Below are 23,258 nucleotides of genomic sequence, written 5' to 3'. Positions count from 1 at the left end.
CTTAAAAAGTTGCTGAAGGCTTTCTTCTCTCTCCCTCTAAAACATAGATTAGGATAGAAAATCCATACTAATATTATAAATGCGAAAGTAACTCTGTCTGTCTGTCTGTCTGTCTGCTACTCAATCACGTCTAAACTACTGAACCAATTTGCATGAAATTTGGTATGGAGATATTTTGATACCTGAGAAAGGACATAGGCTACTTTTTACCCCGGGAAAATGACGCATATCCCGGGAAAATTCAGAAAATTCAACGAAGTCGCGAAAAATCAATATAATAATGACATTGAATTAACAAAATTCCGTTGCCATGGCAACTGTTTTAATGGCGGATATGTCTTAGCGCAACTTCGCTATACTAAGAGATATAAATAATTTCGAGAATATTTTTCGTGAAAATAAAGCATATTTTATATCATCACGCTACGACCAATAAGAGCAGAGTAGATAACAGTAAAAAGTGTTACAAAAACATGGAAAATTCTGACCCATTCTCTCTCATGTGACGCAAGCGAAGTTGCGCGGGTCAGCTAGTAAAATATAAGAGAATACTCACGGCCACTCATCAAGATCTAGCGAGCGCACTCGCGATATATGAGATCCGAGATTCCTGTGTATGCCCGAACATTCGATGCATATCAACACGCCTAGGTTCAAACTCGCCCAGTCCGGATCTGTAATATTATCATCAAATTATTAGTTAATACTGAAATATTAAAATTTTTGCCACGAATCATATTTTTAAAATAATCTACTACTATTAGAACCACTCAATACATTTTAATAACAGGCAGTTTTTTTTTTTAATAATCTAGAAATAATTACATTTTGACAAACGCATTCAGATTTAGAAAAAACGGTACATATTTTTTTGAGAACTCAAGTCGTAACGAATATTCTAAAATAATGTTGTGATCACAAAACATCGATGTGTTGAATGTTTTTTTTTTTGTTGAGAAGACAAGAATCCTAATGAGCACTATATTAATGTGCAATGTGTAATATTTTATTCATTTATTCATTTATTCATAAAACATAAGCTTACAGTATACACCAATTCGCTTATATCTATGCTAATTAGACTAAAACAAATTATAAACTACTACAATATTAACAAGAACTTAGACTAACATAAAATCAATAAAATAGGTACACAAAAACAATCTTGTATGATACATAGGAACTTTTACATAAAATTACATTTTTATATTAAGAAATATATACATATTTTTTAAGATTACACTCCGAGAGTCAAAAAATATATCAGCATCTGGACAGTATTTCAGAAACTCATTAATTAGTCGAATTGCTCTAGCTGTGGGACAATTCTCAGCTTGTGGAGAGCGCCACATAGGCGGATAGCTCAGGAGCTTATGCTGTCGTCTTCCAATACCACGCATATATTGATCGGGAATGTAAAAGTGTATCGATTCCCGTACCACAGGGCTATCTACTTTGTCAGCTAATATTAAACAATAATTTATTATATGCGTGGATTCTCGCCTAAGTTTGAGTGTGTCGAAACTTACCATTCCTGAGACAAACATAGAGGGATAGAGAAAGGGATAGTATCCATATTGACGTTTGTACAGAAACCTACAAAATTTACGTTGAATTTTTTCTAACATTACAGTGTACAGTGACTCTTTAGGACTCCAAACTATTGCATTATATTCTAACTTACTACGAACATAGGCATTATATATTTGCTTTATAACTTCAATATTCTTAAATTGTGATGATATTCTAATAATGAATCCAAGGCATTTATTAGCGTCTTTGCAAGTTCTTAGTATATGGGCGTGGAAATTTAATTTGCTGTCCATTATAACTCCCAAATCCTTCATTGACAAAACACGTTCTATCGGTACGCCATTAATATTATATATGTGTGTAATCGGATTTCGGGATCGAGAAAAAGTGATAGTTTTACATTTAGAATAATTTAAAGGCAGTTTGTTTTTAATACTCCACTCAAGTACCGTGTCAATATCATTTTGTAATACTACACAATCATTAGCCTCTTTTACAGAAAGGTATAGTTTTAAATCGTCGGCAAACATAAGGCATTTTGCTTCGGAAATTACACTGGGTAAGTCATTAATCATTATTAAAAATTGCATTGGGCCTAAAGTGCTACCTTGACTTACACCAGAACGAGTGTAATACTCTTCTGATTTAAAGCCTTCAGCCTTTACGAACTGTTTTCGATCTTTTAAGTAGTGAGCCATAAATTTTAACAGATAATTTGAGAATCCCAGTACCGCAAATTTATTCAACAGCACATCATTATCCACCAGATCAAAGGCCTTCTTAAAATCAAAGTACGCTGCATCTACTTGACAGCCAGACTTAACCCTAGTACTTAAATAGTCTACATATTCTATATGATTTGTCAACGTGGAGCGCCTAGGTCGAAACCCATGCTGGCAGTCGCTCAATTGGCCTTTGATTTGTTTATAAATGTTATTATTAAGTATGGACTCAAATATCTTTCCAAATACACACAGTACAGCAATAGGTCTATAGTTCGATACATCCGTAGACGCCCCACCTTTCGGTATTGGCGTCACCCTGGATACTTTCCACTTGCTAGGATACAAACATTGTTTAAGCGAAAGATTATACACGTGATGTAACGGTACTTCCAAAGCCAATAAGCAATCTTTTATTAAAAAGGCAGGTATGTTATCGGGACCACAAGCTGTTGACGCTTTTAGTCGTCGTACGGCATAACTCAATTCAGTAACTGTAACTTGATCAACAGTCACTGTTGAGACAGGCAAACAGCCTAAACGATTAGCCTCTTCCTCTGCTAACTTTACGTCTAACAACGGTGGAGTATCATAGAACACAGAACTAAAATATTTAGCAAACGAGTCGATGGCTTCCTGGCCTTCCACATCTTTACTATTAAAGGTATAAGTTTTTATCTGCTGTCTATTTTTACGATTCTCTTTGACAAATTGCCAAAAATTGGAGGGCTCTATACTTATATTGTTTTCAACTTTTGATATATATTTTTTAAATGCTATATTTATTAGGTGCTTTACTTTAGTTCTATAAAATTTAAAAAGTTCTTTGTTAAACTCTAAGCCATAGCATTTAAACTTTTTCAAATTGAAATATTTTAATTTTATGTAATATATTATTTCTTTGGTATACCATTTTGGATATATATATTTACTGTTACGCGATATTGTTTTTAGAGGGACGTGTTTACTGATAACGCTATTAAGTTTTTGATGCATTAAATAAAAACATTATTTAATGCATCAAAATATCCTGATATTTTAATACTAATGTGTGGAAAGGAACGTACCTGGAGTGTCACAATCACAGCACTTATCGTTGCCGTTGACTCGCCGTATATAGTACGTGGCGCGCACATCGCCCGTTGAGTTAGCACCTGTCGGTACCGGCTGCCGGGACGTCTGCGAACAAAAGTAACCATTATTATTACGTTGTTATAGTATTTTGTTACATGTGAAAGTATTAAAGGCAGGTGTTTTCATTGTGGTTTAGTCTTGATTTGATCAACGAATCGAAATTTCTTTGTACAGGAATGTTACATTTGTTGAAATAAAAAGTATTTATCCAAATAGCTGTTGTATTTATTTACATATTTTCGAATACGCGTTGCTGGTGTAGGCTGATAAGTTTTAAGTTTGTAAAAGATTTCAAGTGACCGGTACACCTACACAGCAGGTTTTGTTTTAGTTTAAATATCATAGCCCTTTACTGGATACGGACTGATTTAAGTCACAAAATATTGCGAATTTATTAGTCTTGTGCTAATACACTGAGGTTCAAATCAAAATTGAGGTGAAATACGTCAGCGTCCGTATGTAGAAAAGAGTTTAAACGAAAACCCTTGTATGTATCTTATCACAAGGGTGGGGGTGCCAGCTAATAGCCGATTGACACTTCGAACACTATTGATCCTTTGTGTCACCCTCTTTGCTACTCTAGACATGGGAGCGAAGAGCATATTTTATCGGTTTTGTTATGCTTCCCATCAGTAGTAGCCTATATTCTAGTTTGGGGTATCCGCATCCTAGAAGATTCATTCTTTTCCTTCCTAAAGCGTGACTTTCCCCCTTTATGTAAAGTATCCAGTATGTTTATCTCACCCGTCCCTGCAGCGAGGCCAGTATCTGCGCCTCGACGGCCGCCACCCAGGCGTCGCGCTCGGCCGCCGCCGCGCCCGCGCCCGCCGCGCCCGCGCCGCCCGCGCCGCCCGCGCCGCACACCTCCCAGCGCCAGCGCTTGCCGTCCAGCGACACGATCGTGAACTCGCACATCGTCGCGTATTCTCCATCTACAACAATAACAGAACATTATAATATGAAACTTTGCTGTCACACGATGGAGCAAGAATGTTTTTAAAGCATAAGAGATTTTAAAGGGTCTGTAGCTCGATTCTCTACTACTATCGAGTATCGAACACCTGTCCTTCCGCCTCTAGCGGCAATCGTAATAACTATTTTGGCAGTACATTTTAAATGTCAAACTCTCGATATTCGATGGCCCGAATTGTCGAAGATCGCGCTACAGATCTAAAACATCGCGGATAAAATCCCAGAATATCTGAATTTTCTTGAAGACAAATCAAATATTGACAAATCAATTAGTTATGGTATGACTAAGAACAATATAATTATTTAATAAAAACAATTCAATAGTACATACCTTCATCACCATCCTTCTTAACGCCACTGCTCTTCATCCGCCGGTGTCGTTTCTTGACATGCGGCGTGTCTTTATCCTGTCCATTCGTAGAACCGACTTCTACTTCAGACGCGAGCGACTGTCGACTTGAGGCAGGCTCCTTCATTGTTTCAAACGCTGAGAGTAGGGCTTTGTCAGTGGCGCGTTGTGGTTTCTCTTTGTAGCCTGCAGAGAATAGAATAAGGTTTAAATTATTGTTGAATTTGTTTGAAAGGGTTATGTGCAGTAGAGGTAAAACACACGTGAAGAAAAATTATAAGAGATAGGTCTGCGGAAATGTCAAGACAGTTTGTCATTTCGCATTTTCGCTTATTGGGAGCGAAGGAATTTTGTGTTTAATTCATTGGAAACGAAGGAAAAACTACCAGAATCAGAAAGAATACAAAGAGGTAAAAGTGGAAAGAATGAAAAAGGGTTTAAAAACGTTCAAAGAAATGCAAGTAGTTATTAGTTTCGGGGACACAAATAGACAGTCGTTGGTATTATTTTCTTTATAGGAACCATTTATAGCCGGAATTCACAAAACGCAGAGACGTATCATTCATGGTTCAGTCAGGGTTTCACAAATACATGTTTTCTGGGTATCCTCATACCATGAACATCTATGGTAGTAGATCTGCTGTAGAGGCGACTGATTCGGAGTCGCGGTAGTGGTGATGAAGCTAAGATTAATTTAAATAAAAATAATCTATAATACTAATAAATAGCATATTTTATTCAATAAGAGAATCTGCCTAAATCAAAACCGTTACACTGGATTATGCAGTTACTGAAATGTCAAAAATCCAAAGATATGTAATTCTGAAGTGTCCGTCCCAAAAGCAGCCTACGTCTTACGCCTAGGGCTAATCTTAGTCATCAAATTTCTTTAACACCCATTCCAAGCTATTATGTTAAGTTCCGTATTTGTAACGATTAACAAAAGTCTCTATAGTCAACCTGCCTAATAATAGTTCTAACTACCTTTCTAAAACTGTCATGACATATTAGGTCGGGGAGAAGTCTTTTCGCACTATAGTATGTACGAACTTGTAATAAAATCAATTTCGCTTCAAAAATCACAAATGAGTGTACGGTTCATTAGGTTTCTTTCAGTGAGCTCGTGAGGTACCCAAATATGGAGCTTTTTTTGTGCAGAAAAAAGATTTTGCGAATGCGAAAAGACTTTTTCCCCGGCCTAATATATAAACTACCGCTAAATGTACCTCAGAAACCGAGGGTAAGAAAGCATAAAAGACACTTACCAATAGACAATCCACCAATACTGTCATGTATATCCAGACTACTGTATCCGTTGTACCCCGGCACTGTCGTGATGATAGACTTGGAGCCGCGAGGCTTCTGTCCCGGGACCTTCACTGTCACGTACTGTAGAGATATCTCCTTGCCGTTCACGTCTTCCATGTAGTCCTGGAATAAAAAAGTAGATAGAAAATTAGTGATTTAGAAGTTAAGATTGATAAAATCAATGGCTATCCAATGGTAGGTAGTAAAGAAATGTGCTTCGTAAACCCTTAACTTGTTTGAACTTTTCTCTGAGGGAAAAAGTACGTTAAATTTTGTCAAAACAAGATTTTATTTATGGTTTACTTCTAATCATACAGGCTTAAATCACTGTGCTTTTATTGTTGTGAAAACAATGACAAAAATATAGGTACTTACATGTAAACTGGGATGATAAGTCAGCCTGCCATCATCACACAACGTCACATATTTCTTCTTCCACTCCTTATTCAAAGCCTTACTGCTCTTCTTGTACAAGTAGCCTTGCTTCAACGGAATAGCCCGACCAGAGCCGAGTTCGCCATTCTTCAGCCTGTCGTCTCCTTTCTTAGAAGGAGTAAAGAGATTCGATCTCCTCCTTGACTTTCTAGATGTGGTGGGAGTAGAAGAAGGAGTCGGCAAATCCTTCGAATCCTTAACCTGAAGGTTGTCAAGACAGTGCGGTGCTGTGAACTTGACATTGTTGTTCTCCGTTGCTATGGAAACCAGGCCTGATGAAGAACCGTGACTTCCGAGAGAGTTGCCCCATCGAGATGACGTATCAGAGCCATTGGTGCTGTGGATTTCAACCACATGTGTAGAGGAGATGCCACTGCTGTTAGATGACGCGTCGAATGACTGCGCTCCCCTGTGAAGATGGTGTGATGACGCAGACAGCGTGTGATGTCCACGCGGCAACGAGTCCTAAAACAATGAGTGTACGAATTAATATTGCTGTCACACAAGACAAGGAAAATCATAACAATGGCTCTTGAAGGTCGTCGTGTATGTGTTTATTACGTTTTTTGCACGCAACGCATTTTTGCCACACGCAATGTCTTTGTGGGTTAAAAGCTTTCTTGTGGCGGAAAATTGGCGATTTACGCGTGAAGTTAACTGTTTTTAAACGATTGAAGTTTTGCACAACGTACGAAGTCAATAACACGAAACATGGAAGCTGTATCCACAAGAGCATGACTGACAAATTAAAAAGTATAATTGGACACATTTTTTTAGTAAAGTAACAGACAGTTTTAAGGAATGTGGGTGTGAAACACCTCTGCTAAATCCTTCAAAGTCTGTGGGGGGTCATGATAGTAATACTAAAGCACCTACACGGCAACTTTAAAATCACTTAAATAAAGGCCAAAAAAGTTTCTACGCGTAATTGATGCCCATAAACAAACTAGAGGCACGATCCCACTCCAGTGGGTATGTAGATTTTATTACGTCCAATTATGGCGATAAACGGCCTTGACCTATTCTGTGCATCACAAAACGTAGCTAACGTTTCTATGATTCATATACAGCCATAAAATCTAGAGAAAACGACTCAAGTCTAAGGATTGAATCGGCCCACATTACATGTATGAATCACTTCAAATACACTCAAACGCATATAACAGTATAATTTCTGAAATCGAGGCAATATTTCGATTCCACTGATCCGTCTTTACTGAATAAAATTCATACTCGAACATCATTTGATATTCAATTGACGTCAGAATATACCAACGAAATGCTATCTTTTCGTTAGGCAGGCAAAATTTCTGAAGGCAATTTCTTTCATGAAATTCCATAGAATCTGAACAACATGGTGTGTTCCATTCGTTTGACGTAGACATATCAAATATGGAACAATAGGCATTGTAGCCCTATTTTAGGACAGAGATGTCATACAAATTTATCGCAGACAATAACGTTATGATAAATGATTGGAGTCAATGGGGAGTCAATGCGTCTGCAACTTTGTGCGGTACATTGAGTGGGTTATATCAATAAAATTGTTCTTATATTATTATGCAGATAGAAAGCTGGATTTATTTCGTTTTAGTAATGAATTTTCCTTATAGCAAAGATACGGCAATATAATGTAGAGGTTACCAAGTCCAGATTTATTTTTATAATCTGATTTTTTGAGGTAATATTTTGGACTTTTTGGCAAAATCTCCCCAAATATTATTTGCTAAAAAATTTTAAAATGATTCCTCAACAGAATATCAGCCTTAAGCAGATGAGTGGACGAACACGTATTAGCACCGACCGTATAACAAAGGACGAGGGGATTTGATTACTATGAACGTGACAAAGGAAAAATGAGACCTAAAATCAATGAAAACTAGACAATGGTGGATCCGGAGTATTCCGGAGGGCGTTGAAGTAGGGAATAAGCGATGGGGAGAGGATTTTTTGTCCCTCTTAAAATGCACTCTCGGTTTTTTGAAAATCACTCAGCGACGACCGCAGAACGCAGATAGGTGCATGTTTTGAATAAAAAAAACACGGGGATTTATACCAGTACGTTGTAAAATATCAACAGAAAAGATTTATTTTATTTTTATCACCAAAATTTAAATAATTCACACACAAAAGTTGTTTTTTTTACATAAGACAGAACTAGTGTTTCGAATTCTAAAATCACTTTTATGAATAATATACGACATGGCATGACACGCCATAGCACACGTAATTTTGTGATGCAATTGCTTTATTTCTTATGATTACACATATCTTTGTTTACACGCCGATAGTTCCTTGTTTTATTCTTAAATTGTTTCTTGAAGGGCAACAAATAATAAGGAAATCGATAACAATTAAAGGGTACGAGCGAGGACGACAATGAAGTATATTCTTTATGTTGTTGTATGTGTTGTGCATAGTTCTTCGTTATTTGTAAATGAAATGGGAAATCGAAAAACATTTTCTGAAAACACATGCTTTGAATGGCAAAGGAAAATTATTTAACTATTTAATATACAGACTTAAGACTTATCCTCTCTCATACCAGTTAAAGACCCTTGCCCAGCAGTGGTATTATTTAGTATACCTACTTAGATTTTTATTATTTAGTATACTTAACTTATTGTCATCCATCGTATCCACTAGTGACGAAAAACACTTCAGGAGCAGCAAGATATAATTGCATATTTAAGATTGTTCAGATAATTTTTAGTTCCAAACTTCGATCAATACTATTATAATTACATATTAATTTTGTCGCAAAACTTCAGACTCACACGTTAGCCACAATAAACAATACGTAATTAAATAAACCAATAGAATAGAAAACCTAAACAAACCTCAAGTAAACTATAATTATCACGTAATAGATAATTGTTAATCTGTCAAAAGATACCTTATCTTTCTCCTCAACACTTAAGTATCAAGCCCATTAGAAACATTATAATTACTTTACTGCCTCTTTGGCACGGTCGTTAGTGTATTCGACTGCCATGCAAGATCTTGAGTTCAATTCCGGGGCCGGACATAGTGCTATTGGTCCTTTTATAATGTAGATATATTAGATTATTAGCAATAGTCCAGAGTTTGGTAACGTGCCCAGTATATGGCAATAGACTTGCCCCCTATGACATGGGGATAATATTGTTATTGGCGAAATGCGTGTGTATTTTCATACACATCTCCCTACACGTTCTTCTTCATCTAATGTTTGTTTTTTATGTATGAATAATTACTTTATTATTTCAAGCATAAACAAACTATAAATATGCACCCAATGAGCCAAATGTCTTCATTCAAAGCTTTGTAAATAAATGAACAGACAGAAGTATTTTCGTCAACCTTGAAATAACTAAGAACTAGTTTCATTGGTGTTATTCTAAATGTCTGCCAAAATTTTCTAACGTCGTAATTATTAATTTTGTTTGAGAAGTGAAAACATTATGGTGTTTAGTGTTTATAAAACGTCAACTATATTTTGAGGCTAGAAAGGGATGATAAATTTACGATATTTTATATTCGAACATGTCGATTACTTTGATCTTTTCGTGAAATTACAGAGCTGACTGACACACGAGCAAAAATGTCTTCGGGATGCAAGGGATGATTTAGTTTAATATTGAATCAAGCTGGTAGGTATACCTATTATGTAGGTATGTATTTTTAGGTCTACTTGGATGAATTGCATCTGGCAACGGTGAGGGCTATTGCGCTTCGATCGCCCGATTGGTAGAACAGTCAATCGAGATTCCTCTACACTGGATCTAAGTTCAGTTTGCTTTCTAAAACACATACTTTTGACACCTTTACTACCCATTTCTGTTCCTCAACTAAAACCGAATTGAAGTGTGAAAACCGCAGACATGATCGAAAATATTAATAAAATGGAATAGTTTACGATATTACGTGTAGCCTAAACTTTCTCTCGTAATGTGGAGTAGTTCAACTGTATTACACAATCAGATAAGCGGTATCATAACATGATTAGATATGGAGGTTTTTTGTTACACCTATCTCAAATATTGAGTAGAAAAATATCGATACACTTTAGTACCGCTATCGAAATTCCCAAGGGAAATTATTATGAAATATGTAGTTGAGGCGATTATACTGATTGTGTGAAATATGTTTTTCAGAATTACATAATGATTGAAATATGTACGTTTTTTAATTACAAGTTATCACTTTAATATGAAATAAATGATTAAAAATTGACAGGTCATGGCTGATAAAATTAAAAAATTGATTTAATGAGCAAAAGTATGAACGTATTTCGTTGCATCGACAATTACCTACTTATACGTATCAGCACTTTACATAGGCATTTTACAATCGGACCTTATTTAAAAAAAGTAAATGCTTATCTTTTGCTCCGAGCATTAGTATGAACATATCACAATGCAGTTACATGTTGTGCTTGTAAAAGTTAATAAATGTCACCTAAAGTTATCATCCACAAATTTTGTTACACTGCATTGTTACTGAATTAACACCGGTTGAATGGAATTTTAAGATATGCAGTAAGAAACTAATGGACCATTAAAATATCCACTAACTGCATAATAAAATACATTATGTCTATGAAAGTGTAAAGTAGTAAACTAATGTTTGATTTATGAACTAATGTTATCATTATTGCGATAGTTTGAATATAACAGTGGGCTATTATCTTGATTATGTTTGCTACAGGTCATTGACACCACTTGTACTGAAGGTAGCATAAATGAAACCTTGCAATTGTATTGTATTGATGCAATGTTAGTGAATGACACTGACTTCAAGAGCAATTTCTTCTTCAAAATTCATATTTACAGTCTCACTATGAATAAGTTAAAGAACTATTCAACGCTTAGGTATTTTCATAAAGATTAAGTTTTAGGAAAACACCAGGACACTCAAATTAGAAGTAGTAAAACTCAGAATTGAATGCTGAAAGTAAAATCTTGATCATTAAACCTATGTACTATGTTTTCTAACAGTGCAATAGGCACACAATAAATATTGAAACAACACCTGGCATATTAACACCTCTGTGACAGTGCTAGTTAATCTTAAACTGCAATTATCATATTATACTTAGGTTAAGCAACAATAAAACACACTACAAATAGTGTCATTGTGCAGTAATAAACTTGGCTTGAAGATTTTAACCAATCAAGAACTAATAACTTTATTAGGTACTTTTAAAATAAACATAGAAATTAATAACCTACTCACAGCCTGATTTAATAACTAAGCATTTTTTATTAATACATTATATGCAGAAGTATACCAATATTATTAATTGATTTCAATATAAACCTATGCAATACAGCCAGTAGATCAAATAGAATCAATGAATAAAAGTATGGAAGACATAATTGGTAAAACAACTCAATTAGTGCAAACCTTTTGTGAATCTGTTCACCTTTATAAGTGGTCAAACTTGAAAGCATTTGTAAATTTAAATGCTTTGTAAAAGTCAAGTTGAAAACAAAAGAATTCACTCACAAATAATGCAAGTGTTAATGTGTGGAAAGTAAGCTTGTGACATGAATATTGATTGGACACTAGATTTTGGTACTTTTTCTTTTGTCTGTGATCAACCTTTAGTCCAAAGTTGGTCTGATGACTGGTTGTTATTGTTGTGGGGCTTAATTATCTTCTGATATCAGGGAATTTAAAGACAGGTTCATAATATGTTGTCGCATTGCAATTTCTTTCTCATACAATATTGGCACCTATTTGTTTTCATTGTTTAGTTGCCGGGAGAAGAATCTTGTCCAATGGTTAGGCAGTAATTGGTTAAATGAAATTTCTCAGTTGCGAAGACATTATTTTGAAAATCCCTAATGATTTCTATGAATCAAATTTAACGTAGATTATTTACTAGACATAAAACTAAAAAAATAGGAATTACCTAAGAGGTACAATCTTATGTAGCATGTAATATGCTTTATAATAGCAATTTAAATTGTTGGGTAAGTAATACATTTTAAAAAATGGTAGCCAATTTTCCAGCTGAATTAGCATGTCTACAACACTTGAACCAGCAAAGCATTAATTAAAATGTTAAACAAAACCAATGAGCCATGACTCTGGCTGTCTAGATTTTAAAACAATGTCGATGATATACATAGATAAAAAATAGCATTGAAAAAAAAAATATTTTAGTTTATGTTTCATTGGTGAGAAGTGTTTTGTATTGTTTTTGAACAAGATATTATTTTATCAATGTCTATAATCATTATTTATCTTAATGTGTAAAGCCATCCATTGAAAGGCACTTATGATTGGAACATATTTTTAAATGTGTTTTTTTAAAGACTGGTGTCACAGCTTTAATTACTGGCTGGTACATTAAGGTTCATTGGTTCAAATAAAGAGGATTTATCAGTTTATTTAATAATGTGCTGTTACAGTGAGATAATATTCTGAAAACCTTTTTATTTCATTGGTAAACTACTTTCAATAGAATATCTTAAATTGCCTTTAATGGTCTGAGTGTTGTGTTCATGATTGTTTTAAAGTGTAAATTATTGTCACCATCTACTCTGCCCTTATTTAATTTAATGATGATTTAAACACATGCTTGCCCTGTGCTTTATGATGACAGAATAAATACATTCCGTGACATACAAGACAGGACAAAAAACAACATGTGGTATTTTTCAAAACTAAAAATAGATCGCACATTTTTTTGGTCGAATGTGCACAAGTGTCCGATCGTACGAATTTTTTCAATCAATTATTTCGACAGCGAATTCAATACTTTCTAGTGATAAGGAATGTAAACTGCATAACGTGTGGTACACAAAATTACAGCTAAATAATCGCTAGGAAATAATAACACGTCAATTACCTTGTAAAGAAACGTCGAGTGGTTGTGGCTCGGCGAATTCACCAGCGGCTGAGGTGTTACGGGCCTCGAGCCCCCCGACAGACATTGCGATGAAGCCGACAGCCGAGTCCCCACGATCTTCTGACATGCTGCAAAACAATAAATTATCACTAATAATCACTACACAACACAAACTTTCACAATTCTGTATCCAAAAACACGACAACTATTTCCAAACGGTAATTCGAACAATAAAATTTTCACGCACATTCAAATTTAGCCGATTTCCTACGATCGCGTTCCTCTGCTCTTTGTATGTTGTAGCACGAACTCCGACGCCTTAAACTTGATATTGGCGACATGTTTGACTTAAATATAAGTGTTCTCTCCATCCTTCCATTCAGAATACGATTGAAAATAAACGAAATGTTACACCAAACGACGCTTTAAAAACGTCAAAAAAATGTAAACAATGCGATGTCGCGGCGGAACGAACGAGAACGAATGAAACGACCGCGCGGCTGGGGGCCGGTGTTGCCACTGCGTGTCGTCGAACACCCCGCAAGCAAAACGAGATCCACAGACTAGTTAATAAGTACGCTTATAGTCTCATCACGTCGTAGCATCACGCGAGACGATGCGACCGTAAAAAAATCTCTATTATGTAATTTTATAACTCTCTATCGATCTCAATCGGATAAGTAGCCCACGTATATCGGCAGCGGAAATTCATAACAAATAAAAATAGCTACATATTGATTTGGTAATTATCCACATGTGCATAATAATATAAGTACATACAATAACTTTATCTAATCCAAAAAAATATAAAATCATTACATATTATTCATCAAATTGATAAACTAGTGAGAATTATGCCGGTCAATAGGTATTATTTGTCATAATTCCTTCTGATAAAATGTAAAACAAAAAAAGTAGGTTTGTCACGTGGGAGTGTATTTATACTTTTAGCGTGAAATTGATAAGTATTTGTTCGAAAACTGTCAACTGTATTATCATTCTACTTTGTCACGCTGCGGTGTTACATCATTTAAAACCAACTTTAAGTCTAAATAACAATTTAATGTATTGAATATAGAAGTCGTTCAATTAATTTCTATGCAAAGGAAATTGCATCAGCAGACACAATATAAGTAGGCGTAAAATCAGCAAATCCAATTTTATACAAACAGCACGTTCAAAGCGATTTGAATATAGACAGCAACTTATTTTATGCAAATTAAAAACGGTAGAGACATTCCGAAAAACACAGTCGTAGAAAAAACCGCGTAAGCTGACATCATCCAACATAAATATTCGATGGTCGTTTAAAATCGTTACACTTACCGTCTTGGAAGACTCGCTCAACGTTCAGGCCGTACGTAGCACAAGTCTCGTAGTAAGAACATCTTCGCAGCTCATTCGACAACTTGCGAGCGCGGTTGTCGTCTACCACGCGTGGACTACTTTCACTTATGGCATCTGGAAGAGCAACCAATCATTTAATAGGAAATAGTAAACTGGACGCGCGTACGTAATTATGTAAATTATTATGTACATTACATATATTTTCTTTGTTTAGGACATACTTTAGATGCTTTAACTAGTCGCTTCCGAACACTTCTAAATTAAAAAGAGGTTTCAAATGTCAAATGTCGGTTTACGCCATTGACATTAAGAGATAGGAACTGTGTGGGATTACTTAATATCACTGTTATTGAAAATAATACTTAATCACGTCGTGTGCTCTGCGGTTAATTAAGTTATTTAGATAAGTCGGCCATGACTCAGATTTGAAAAAATAATAGTTGATAACGAATTGTTATGCTGTACCTACATTTCATGTTTAAAATGGTATACGTAATTATATTAAAGATAAGGTCCGGAAAATAAGATAATGAAACGGAGAGATATTGGAAAAAGATGAAAGCCTTAATAAACCCACCTTGGGTCCCAACCAATATGATCGGAATCTCCGCGGAATTCCTATAATGGGACATTTTATTGAAGTAGTTTGACACCGTATTATAGCTGGTCTCGTTGTCCAAGCTGAACACGAAGATTACAGCGTCCACCCAAGCCGTGAACTGAAACAAAAGATAAACATAAACTTAGCATTCCAAGCAACAAAATTATGAAAATCATAAGCATTTAATGGAAATATATTATGTATGTTTCGAGTTTATTTTGCCTAACAAAGCAGTAGGCATGTTGTTGTAAATCAGTTTCGAGAAAATTATCAAATATTGCTTCAAGCGATATCGGTTTTATGATCTGAGTGATTCGTTTATGGATTTATGAATATAAATATCTTCGCCACGAGTCCCCAGTGAGGCCTTGGCTCGTTGGTAAAAATCAATAATCATTATAAAACTTGAATGAATCCTTGTCGCATTTTTATAACTTCTATTGTTAGTGTACTACGAATAACAGGTTTAAGAAGTAAAAAAACTCACTCGTCATTTTTGCGACTAACAATTATTTATAAATTCCACACAACTTGCCTAAAAACTGCATTACGGTAATCCAATATTCTTACACAAAACCACATAACATAGAGCGCCCCTTGCAAAAAGTATTGTTAAGAAAAAGTGCGCCCTACATGTACCCATAATAATTACAGGGGGGGGTAATTTCATGCAGTCATAGGGGTTTGAAACGGAAGGGTTATGTGATACCTGTTTCTGCTAGTATAATGTATGCGGTAGACACACGGTAATTGCATAATACTAAGCATTCGTAATGAACGTTGAAAGGAACAACTTTAATGGTATAATTGAAAATGCGTATGCGCGCACTAGCTAATATTATTTAATATCAGTTTCACATGACTGGTACAAATTGCGTAATGATTTTAAAGAAGTAGCTATTTCAAATACTTCTTGGAGTAAACAAGAACGTATGTTACAAGTGTTACAACTACGCCACTTTCTAAACACCATCATTATTTATGACTTTAGTCATTGGTATGTAACTGTAACAAATGTGTTTGTCTAATCTACATAATTTTAGCGAGCCACTGAAACGTAAAAGATGTCTCTATTGATATACAGCAGTGCAAAATGTATGACTAACTCAGCTTCCACTTGAATGAAGATGCGTGCGTGGGAGGGTGTCACCCCTTTCCTCTGAACAACAATCAACGATACGAGGAGCGTCATCCGGCGACAGAGTGCGTGACGATGACACGAGAGGGAAAACCTTGGAAAAACCACTCCACCCTTTAAAGCACAAGTTCTTTTGTCTCCCGGAAAACCATTTTGTAAAGTTTAAAAATACAGTGCTAAGCACTTCGTACAATACATTGTTGAGGCAGGACAAAAATAACGTTCAATTCACACTCCATCGTTTAGAAAGGCATCGAAAAATATATACGCCGTTCTACCTAATCGTTGTATTATACCGTTGGCATTGGCAGTAATATTGTATACATACATTTACAAAAATAAGTTAAAGCCGCTGATAATTCAGTACAGACAACCGCATACATTAACATTAAATTATTCTTTATCATTGTGTCTGGAAATTTTATCGAGATATCGAAGACAGATGGTGAAATTATAATAATAAGCCTACTGATAGCAGCCCCTTACGATGAGATATTAAATAAAGGGTTATGAGTGGATCGCATGTCGTAATGAAATCATAGCCGTGAAATGTGGAAGCGAAGGTTGTTGCGCCCTGCCCGCAAAATATATGAAATACTTTAAATGGCGCGTGAAATTGTACTGCTGATGACATAAATTTCACTCTTATGAATCCCTATTTCACAAAGTTTGTAATAAATACAGCTAAAACATCACACATAGTTTTTATGACTATAAATAGCATAGGTACAATATAATTTATTATACAGGAACTTCCATATTAAGGGCAATAAAACTGAACAATGACACATGAATAGACTCATATTTTAAAATTTGAATTGTCATTAACTACTATAGCACAAGTTACATCCAACTCTACATACACATAATATTTCAGTCGATACATTAAGATATTTCAGTGATAAAAATAAAACAACTTTGATAACAGTTATCTTACCGATCCATTGAAACACTGTCTGGTAAAACAATATCACACTTGGTATTTCATCATTTTAAACTTTGTTATACATTTTATTGCTATTATAGTACAATGACATTAAAAAAAGTTCATCGGATATAACGTCACAGTGTATTCAGGGCGGCGCGCTGAGGGCGACTGGGCGGGCGGGCGTCGCCAAGCTTGGGCGGCGAAGCCTTCGTCTATTTCCATTTCCCTCCCACGCCCTACCCAATCTTTATAAAGAGAGATAGAAGCATTGAGTGCAACTTCGATGCAACGATGGCGCTGCAAGCCTTGTATTCCTGGCACACGTCAGGATTAGCATTCGAGATAATTATCACAGTAAAGGGTTGAAATAAAATTCACTTCGAACTCAAATGTTTAGGCTTTCTTTTTAACATTGTGTCGGAATAAAATTACAAAGCCACTTTCGTTGCTTAGTTGTAAGTGACATAATGATTGGATGATCGAAATAATAGATATCATTTGATACTTGGTAATCGTATCTCGTCAATCTCGTTACATAGCAAAACCTATTATTATTAAATTGTAAATTGATATGGTATTTTTTAACAAAGGTTATTTTGAACATTTAATGACATCAGTAAAATGTCAAACCCTCGATTATATTTCTGAGAGATAACAGTTTATCCAAGTACTTAAAAGAAGCCTTAAATAAAATGGCTATAATGTATCAGATTCAATATTCGGTCGTAATTGAAAATTGCGAAAGGACTCTAGGGTTGTGGGTGAATGGACTGAGGCCTAAGTTTCTAGACCTTGAGCCTCAGACGGCCTAAGTTCAGTCCGTGTCAGTTGAATACCCCCCGCGTGCAAGGTCGAGCAGTGACAGATATGAGTTCAAAACCTGAATAATATCAAATGTAGGATAATGGGACTGCTGATTTTATCTAAAACGCAGTCAGCTATAACTGTGATCGATTTATCGACCGCATTATTAAGTCGTTACGATGTTTTTGCACAACACTAACCCGCATTATGCACTTTCATCTTCTATAGTAGCGGATATGGGGAAGCGAAATTACAAGGAACTAATCAAACACCGCTTGAGTAGAGCAAAACTTGTGCGTGCAGTCACCGTGCGACGTTATTGGCTAAATTGTTTTAAATTACCCCGGAATGTGGGTAAATAATTGTCACGTGACACAGCTGAGGTAAAAATGAGTGAACGATTTTTTTTTATTTATGTAGGTAATTATGGGGTTTAGACAACCGGAGAAATGTTTGGTGGTTATTTAAACACTTTCCGATCGAAAGTCTACAAAATAACTAAAATGTTTAAGGAAAAAACAACGGGATGTAAATTGTATAGAATGACATAATTGTTAATAGAACATTTTCGCTATTGTTCTGACCGTATCTCACATTATCTTTTGGGGCCAATGTACCAGAAAAAGCGGTTTGTACGTCCGCAAATCATTATGATAACATATCCGGTATAAAAAATACTGCAACAGTGTTTAAAGACGATATTGCGTGACACATTAAAACGTTTTGGAGGTTTTGTTGATTAATTGGTACAATTAAAGCGGAATTAAAGATCGCGAACAGAATCCAAGTAAATAACTACACAATTGCTGTTCATGTTCGGTAAATCTATACTAATCTATACTAATATTATAAAGCTGAAGAGTTTGTTTGAACGCGCTAATCTCAGGAACTACTGGTCCGATTTGAAAAATTCTTTCAGTGTTAGATAGTCCATTTATCGAGGAAGGCTATAGCGTATATATCATCACGCTACGACCAATAGGAGCAGAGTACCAGTAAAAAATGTTACAAAAACGGGAAAAAATTTTACCCATTGTCTCTTATATGACGCAAGCGAAGTTGCGCGGGTCAGCTAGTTAACAATAGAATTTGTATATTTTTGCTTCACAACTGTGATAGTGTTTATACTCTTGTGTACGTACGATTGGAGGTACGCAAAGTACCTTCCTTGAAACTGGTTTACATATCCCCACAAAGCCGGCGAACGTCCCAAAGACGAACAATGGGGCCTATCAAAGCAGGGCTGCGGACTGCTCCGTCCATTCGAATTCCAAGAAAACTAATACTATAACAGTCGCAAATTCACAATTGCTGAATATTATTGTTTTTTTTGTGAGAACTTTCAAAATTATGATTCATTTTAAATAGTTATGGTGATTTATTTTACCTTTTTTATATTTAAATCAAGCATTTGAACATGATTCCGGTAAAAAGTTTACACGAATCCACAATACACAATTAACAAAAAAACATGTAATCTATCCGTCACATTGTCGTTTTACTCAGCCCTATACACCGCGTTAGTTACACTACTTTTTTTTACGAAGCATGAATAGGAGAGTGAATAGCGCCAGCCAGGTAACCCGATCTTCGGACGTGACCCGCTCTCGCCTACATTGTTCGTGCTATACGATACTTCGGCTGGACCGCGCATAAATCACTAGCTCGGTGAAATGTATCGTCCGAAGACGTGTAATTAGAAAAAGACGGCGAAATTGGCTTATTATTCTTTCAAACTTATCTCGAAATGTGCTCTGTAAGTCAATAAACAATGTTAAAATGTATCTCGTGCCCATTAAGTCATTGGACTGTGAAAGTCATTGACATTTAGTTACGTAAGTCACTCGCATTCCATTTTTCTACCCTCAGGCCTTGTCCCAGGATTCAATAGAGTAATTACCTTCACAAGTGCAAAGTTTGATGAACGTTGAATGCCCTTTAAAGAGGTTACCGACAACTCAACTTGAGACACGTTCAATGGAATGAATTTGTGTTAGGGACGAGATAAGGGTCAAAACATTGTGAAACTTCTTCATATGCATATTTATCGGCGTTTAACTCAGGGCTGTCGTTCCGTGGTATTAAGTAATACAGTAGTACGAGTTTTATAGCTCTTTTGATAGCTAACAAAGAAAAATATGTTTTTACTGGAATATACGATTCTAGTCGAATGCGTTCCATTCATTTATTTTTCAATCTTTAAACTATAAAATTACGTTTCTATTCACACGTCTACTAGGATGGCTGTTCCGATCCATTTTTTTTTAAACGTCAGCCCTACTAGATTTGTATGGAAACAGCGCGACGAATGAACCAATAATAGCTTTGGTCCTATTCAAAGAGCAAAGGAAACGTGACCGAGAGATTTAAGTGTAACAACGTGTTGTTCTTTACACCAAAGTACTATGAGAAACGACTTAAGTAGTGCAGCCGAAGAAACGTAATGTTCGCTTAAATAGAATCACCAGATTACGTAACATTATGTTTTACAGCTAACTACTCGTAACTAAGTCTTCTGGGCTGCCAACAATTAACATTTTAATATAATAACACGCTCCGCGTAGTGATTAATTTCATCAAACCCCAAAAAAAGTGTGAACATGGCACGTAATAAAAAAATCGATTAATAAGAACAATTTAAAAACTATCTTATTAAGCTCTTATCACAGCGGGATCACAAACTAAAACGTGTAGAAACTTAAATTAACTACTTCGGGTGAAATGTTACGGTAATTAATGTAAATAGAGTTTATTTTCTGGTCAAACACTAACACAACGCCATGGGGGACGCAACGAAACACAAAATTACGACCTAATTAAAGAACCCCATACTAATTAAATTGTCTACGACTCACTGTACGACGGAGGCAAAGCTTTTGCGGTTAAGAAACTCATTAAATGAAATTTTCAACCTTAATCCTATTTACATAACATCTACAGGTCCTTTTTGATGTTACGTATATAATTCGATTATTTACAAAGTGTATTTGCATTGGATAAAGTTATTTTGAGTTGAAAGTAAGTATTTGTGACTCTAAAGAAGAATTTAGGTGCATGTAAAATGTACAACTGTCTACAGAATATAAATACCTCACAGTCATGGAGCATTGTTTACTTTGTATTTGGCAACACTTTTGAAAAATGAACGAATGATATTGTCAAGGGAACCAAAAGGTAAGCTCACCAATTTAATGAACAAAAAGTGACAATTTATATTAGTTTAACCATAGACAGAAATATTTTTAATCTAAACTAATTTACATCAGAAAATCGATAGAATTTGTTCATTTTTAACTTGAAGGTAATGCCAACAACAATTTGATATGGTGTGTGACCTTGGCGGTTTCTTCGCTCCACCATTTCCGCACAAATATAAAGAATTACACTTTGAATGATAGTGATAGCAGTCTCGCTTCATTTTGCTATCCTCAACTGCCACTTGATTTACGAGCGTACCATTCCTCAGATGAATTCACATGCAGCAAAATTTCAACGAATTTTCTTCTTAGTGGCGAATGTTCGACACTGTAATAAGTGGAATGCTCGAAAGTTTTTTTTAGTGTCTTTTCAGTGATTCACGTATCCTTGTAAGTGCATGCATGTATCATACTCAGAAATACGAACATCAGTACGTTTATAAAACGATGAAGGTTTGACAGTTGAAATTTGGTAAAGAATCATAGAAAAAATACTGCAATAGTCGCGACTCTCATATCTACCATGAATAATAAATGTTTCTTAAGTACCTATTACCATTACCAAAACCGCCTATAAAATTAAATTTATATGAACATACAAACATAGTGTTGAATATAATATGTTTATCACTAATATTGCATTACATTAAATTTTATCAAGGCAATGAGTAATCAATCAGAAAAAAACAAAAACGGATTCAATAAAATCACTAATCGGAATTGATTAGTGAAAATAATGCATTTTGTTTGCCGAATTGATACTTCGTAGCAATCTATTATTAGTTGCTGGCGTCACCAAAGAGATTGTATTTATCATTGATCGTAAGCTTAAGTTGCGTATCGAAATTGGTTTGACACTTCCTATTCTACGCCTATCACATTCAAATGAAATCAATTAATCAGTAAGAAACATTCTATAATAGTTTAGTCCTATACAATGTACCTACCAATTTTTTTTAATAGCTTATTATGTCACACAGTTTAGTCAGCTGTGTCCCGACATTTTTAAGGCACGATTTGAAAAAATACCCTGTTATTTGTTGTTCAACTTAATACTTACTTAAATGCCCGGTTTCCGAGGTACGTTTAGCAGTAGTTTATCTATTCAAAATTTTATGTTTTGCATGAGTTTGAATGCTATTAAATAGATAAACTACCGCTAAATGTACCCCAGAAACCGGGAGTTAATGCTTTTGTTTACTTAAAAGTACTAATGTTAATAATAATGGTTTAAGCGGTCACCTCGCCGCAACAACCGTAGCGCAGCGTGTGGTGGGTTCGAATCCTACCCGGGACAAATCTTTGTGTGATGAGCACGAGTATTTGTTCTGAGCCTGGACGTTAATTTATCTATATAAGTATGTATTTAGAAGTATATAAGTATGTTTATCAGTTATTTGGTTACCATAGTACAAGCTCTGCTTAGTTTGGAATCAAATGACCGTGTGTGAGTTGTCCAATAATATTTATTTATTTATTTTATTTAATGTTTAAAATAATTTTGTCCCATAAATCTTTATCAGGACAACACGCATTTTTAACATTTGTACATTTCGGTAAACATGTTTAACGTGACCGGTAACATAAGAGCTCATTCATAAAACATTATGCTTATCAACCCAGTATAGGCATTATTGGATCTATTTATGTACATGGAATAGGCTTAGCGACGTTTCTTGACTGTTAGTATTAGAACTGGTTTGAAACAAAGGCATACAACGCAATTCACACTTTTCGAATGAATACGACATTGTTTTAAAATTTATCAACGTTGTTTTAAATTATGCCATGGTCTGTTGCTTCGTGTTTGCATTTTATGAACGTTTTAAGGCGGATTTAGTCTAGGATCCATAAATTATGGTACAGTCCGCAAATAGAATAAAAACAAAGTATTAATTTGCACAAAGTCTCAAAACAAAAAGTTTAGTATTTTAAACAAATTCTTAAAA

At 35.2% G+C, this 23,258-nt stretch overlaps 1 protein-coding gene across 1 annotated transcript in view; it reads right to left on the bottom strand.

Moving 5' to 3' along the window:
• The window catches only part of CenG1A (Centaurin gamma 1A), a 333,064-nt gene that overhangs the window by 6,882 nt on the left and 302,924 nt on the right, over nt 1–23,258 (bottom strand). Inside the window, exons 4-12 of the mRNA XM_076115186.1 lie at nt 15,219–15,360; nt 14,621–14,755; nt 13,295–13,422; nt 6,394–6,918; nt 5,976–6,141; nt 4,693–4,896; nt 4,134–4,321; nt 3,323–3,434; nt 557–674 (exon numbers count right to left, since the gene is read on the bottom strand). Of these exons, the coding sequence (XP_075971301.1) occupies nt 557–674; nt 3,323–3,434; nt 4,134–4,321; nt 4,693–4,896; nt 5,976–6,141; nt 6,394–6,918; nt 13,295–13,422; nt 14,621–14,755; nt 15,219–15,360 (1,718 nt within the window). The remainder of the gene's footprint in view (nt 1–556; nt 675–3,322; nt 3,435–4,133; nt 4,322–4,692; nt 4,897–5,975; nt 6,142–6,393; nt 6,919–13,294; nt 13,423–14,620; nt 14,756–15,218; nt 15,361–23,258) is intronic.

The sequence above is a fragment of the Anticarsia gemmatalis genome, chromosome 6 (genome assembly GCF_050436995.1).
Source record: "Anticarsia gemmatalis isolate Benzon Research Colony breed Stoneville strain chromosome 6, ilAntGemm2 primary, whole genome shotgun sequence".
NCBI classification, from domain to species: Eukaryota; Metazoa; Arthropoda; class Insecta; order Lepidoptera; family Erebidae; genus Anticarsia; species Anticarsia gemmatalis.
The sequence above is the reverse complement of the archived record's forward strand: the minus strand, read 5'-3'. Positions and strand labels throughout refer to the sequence as shown.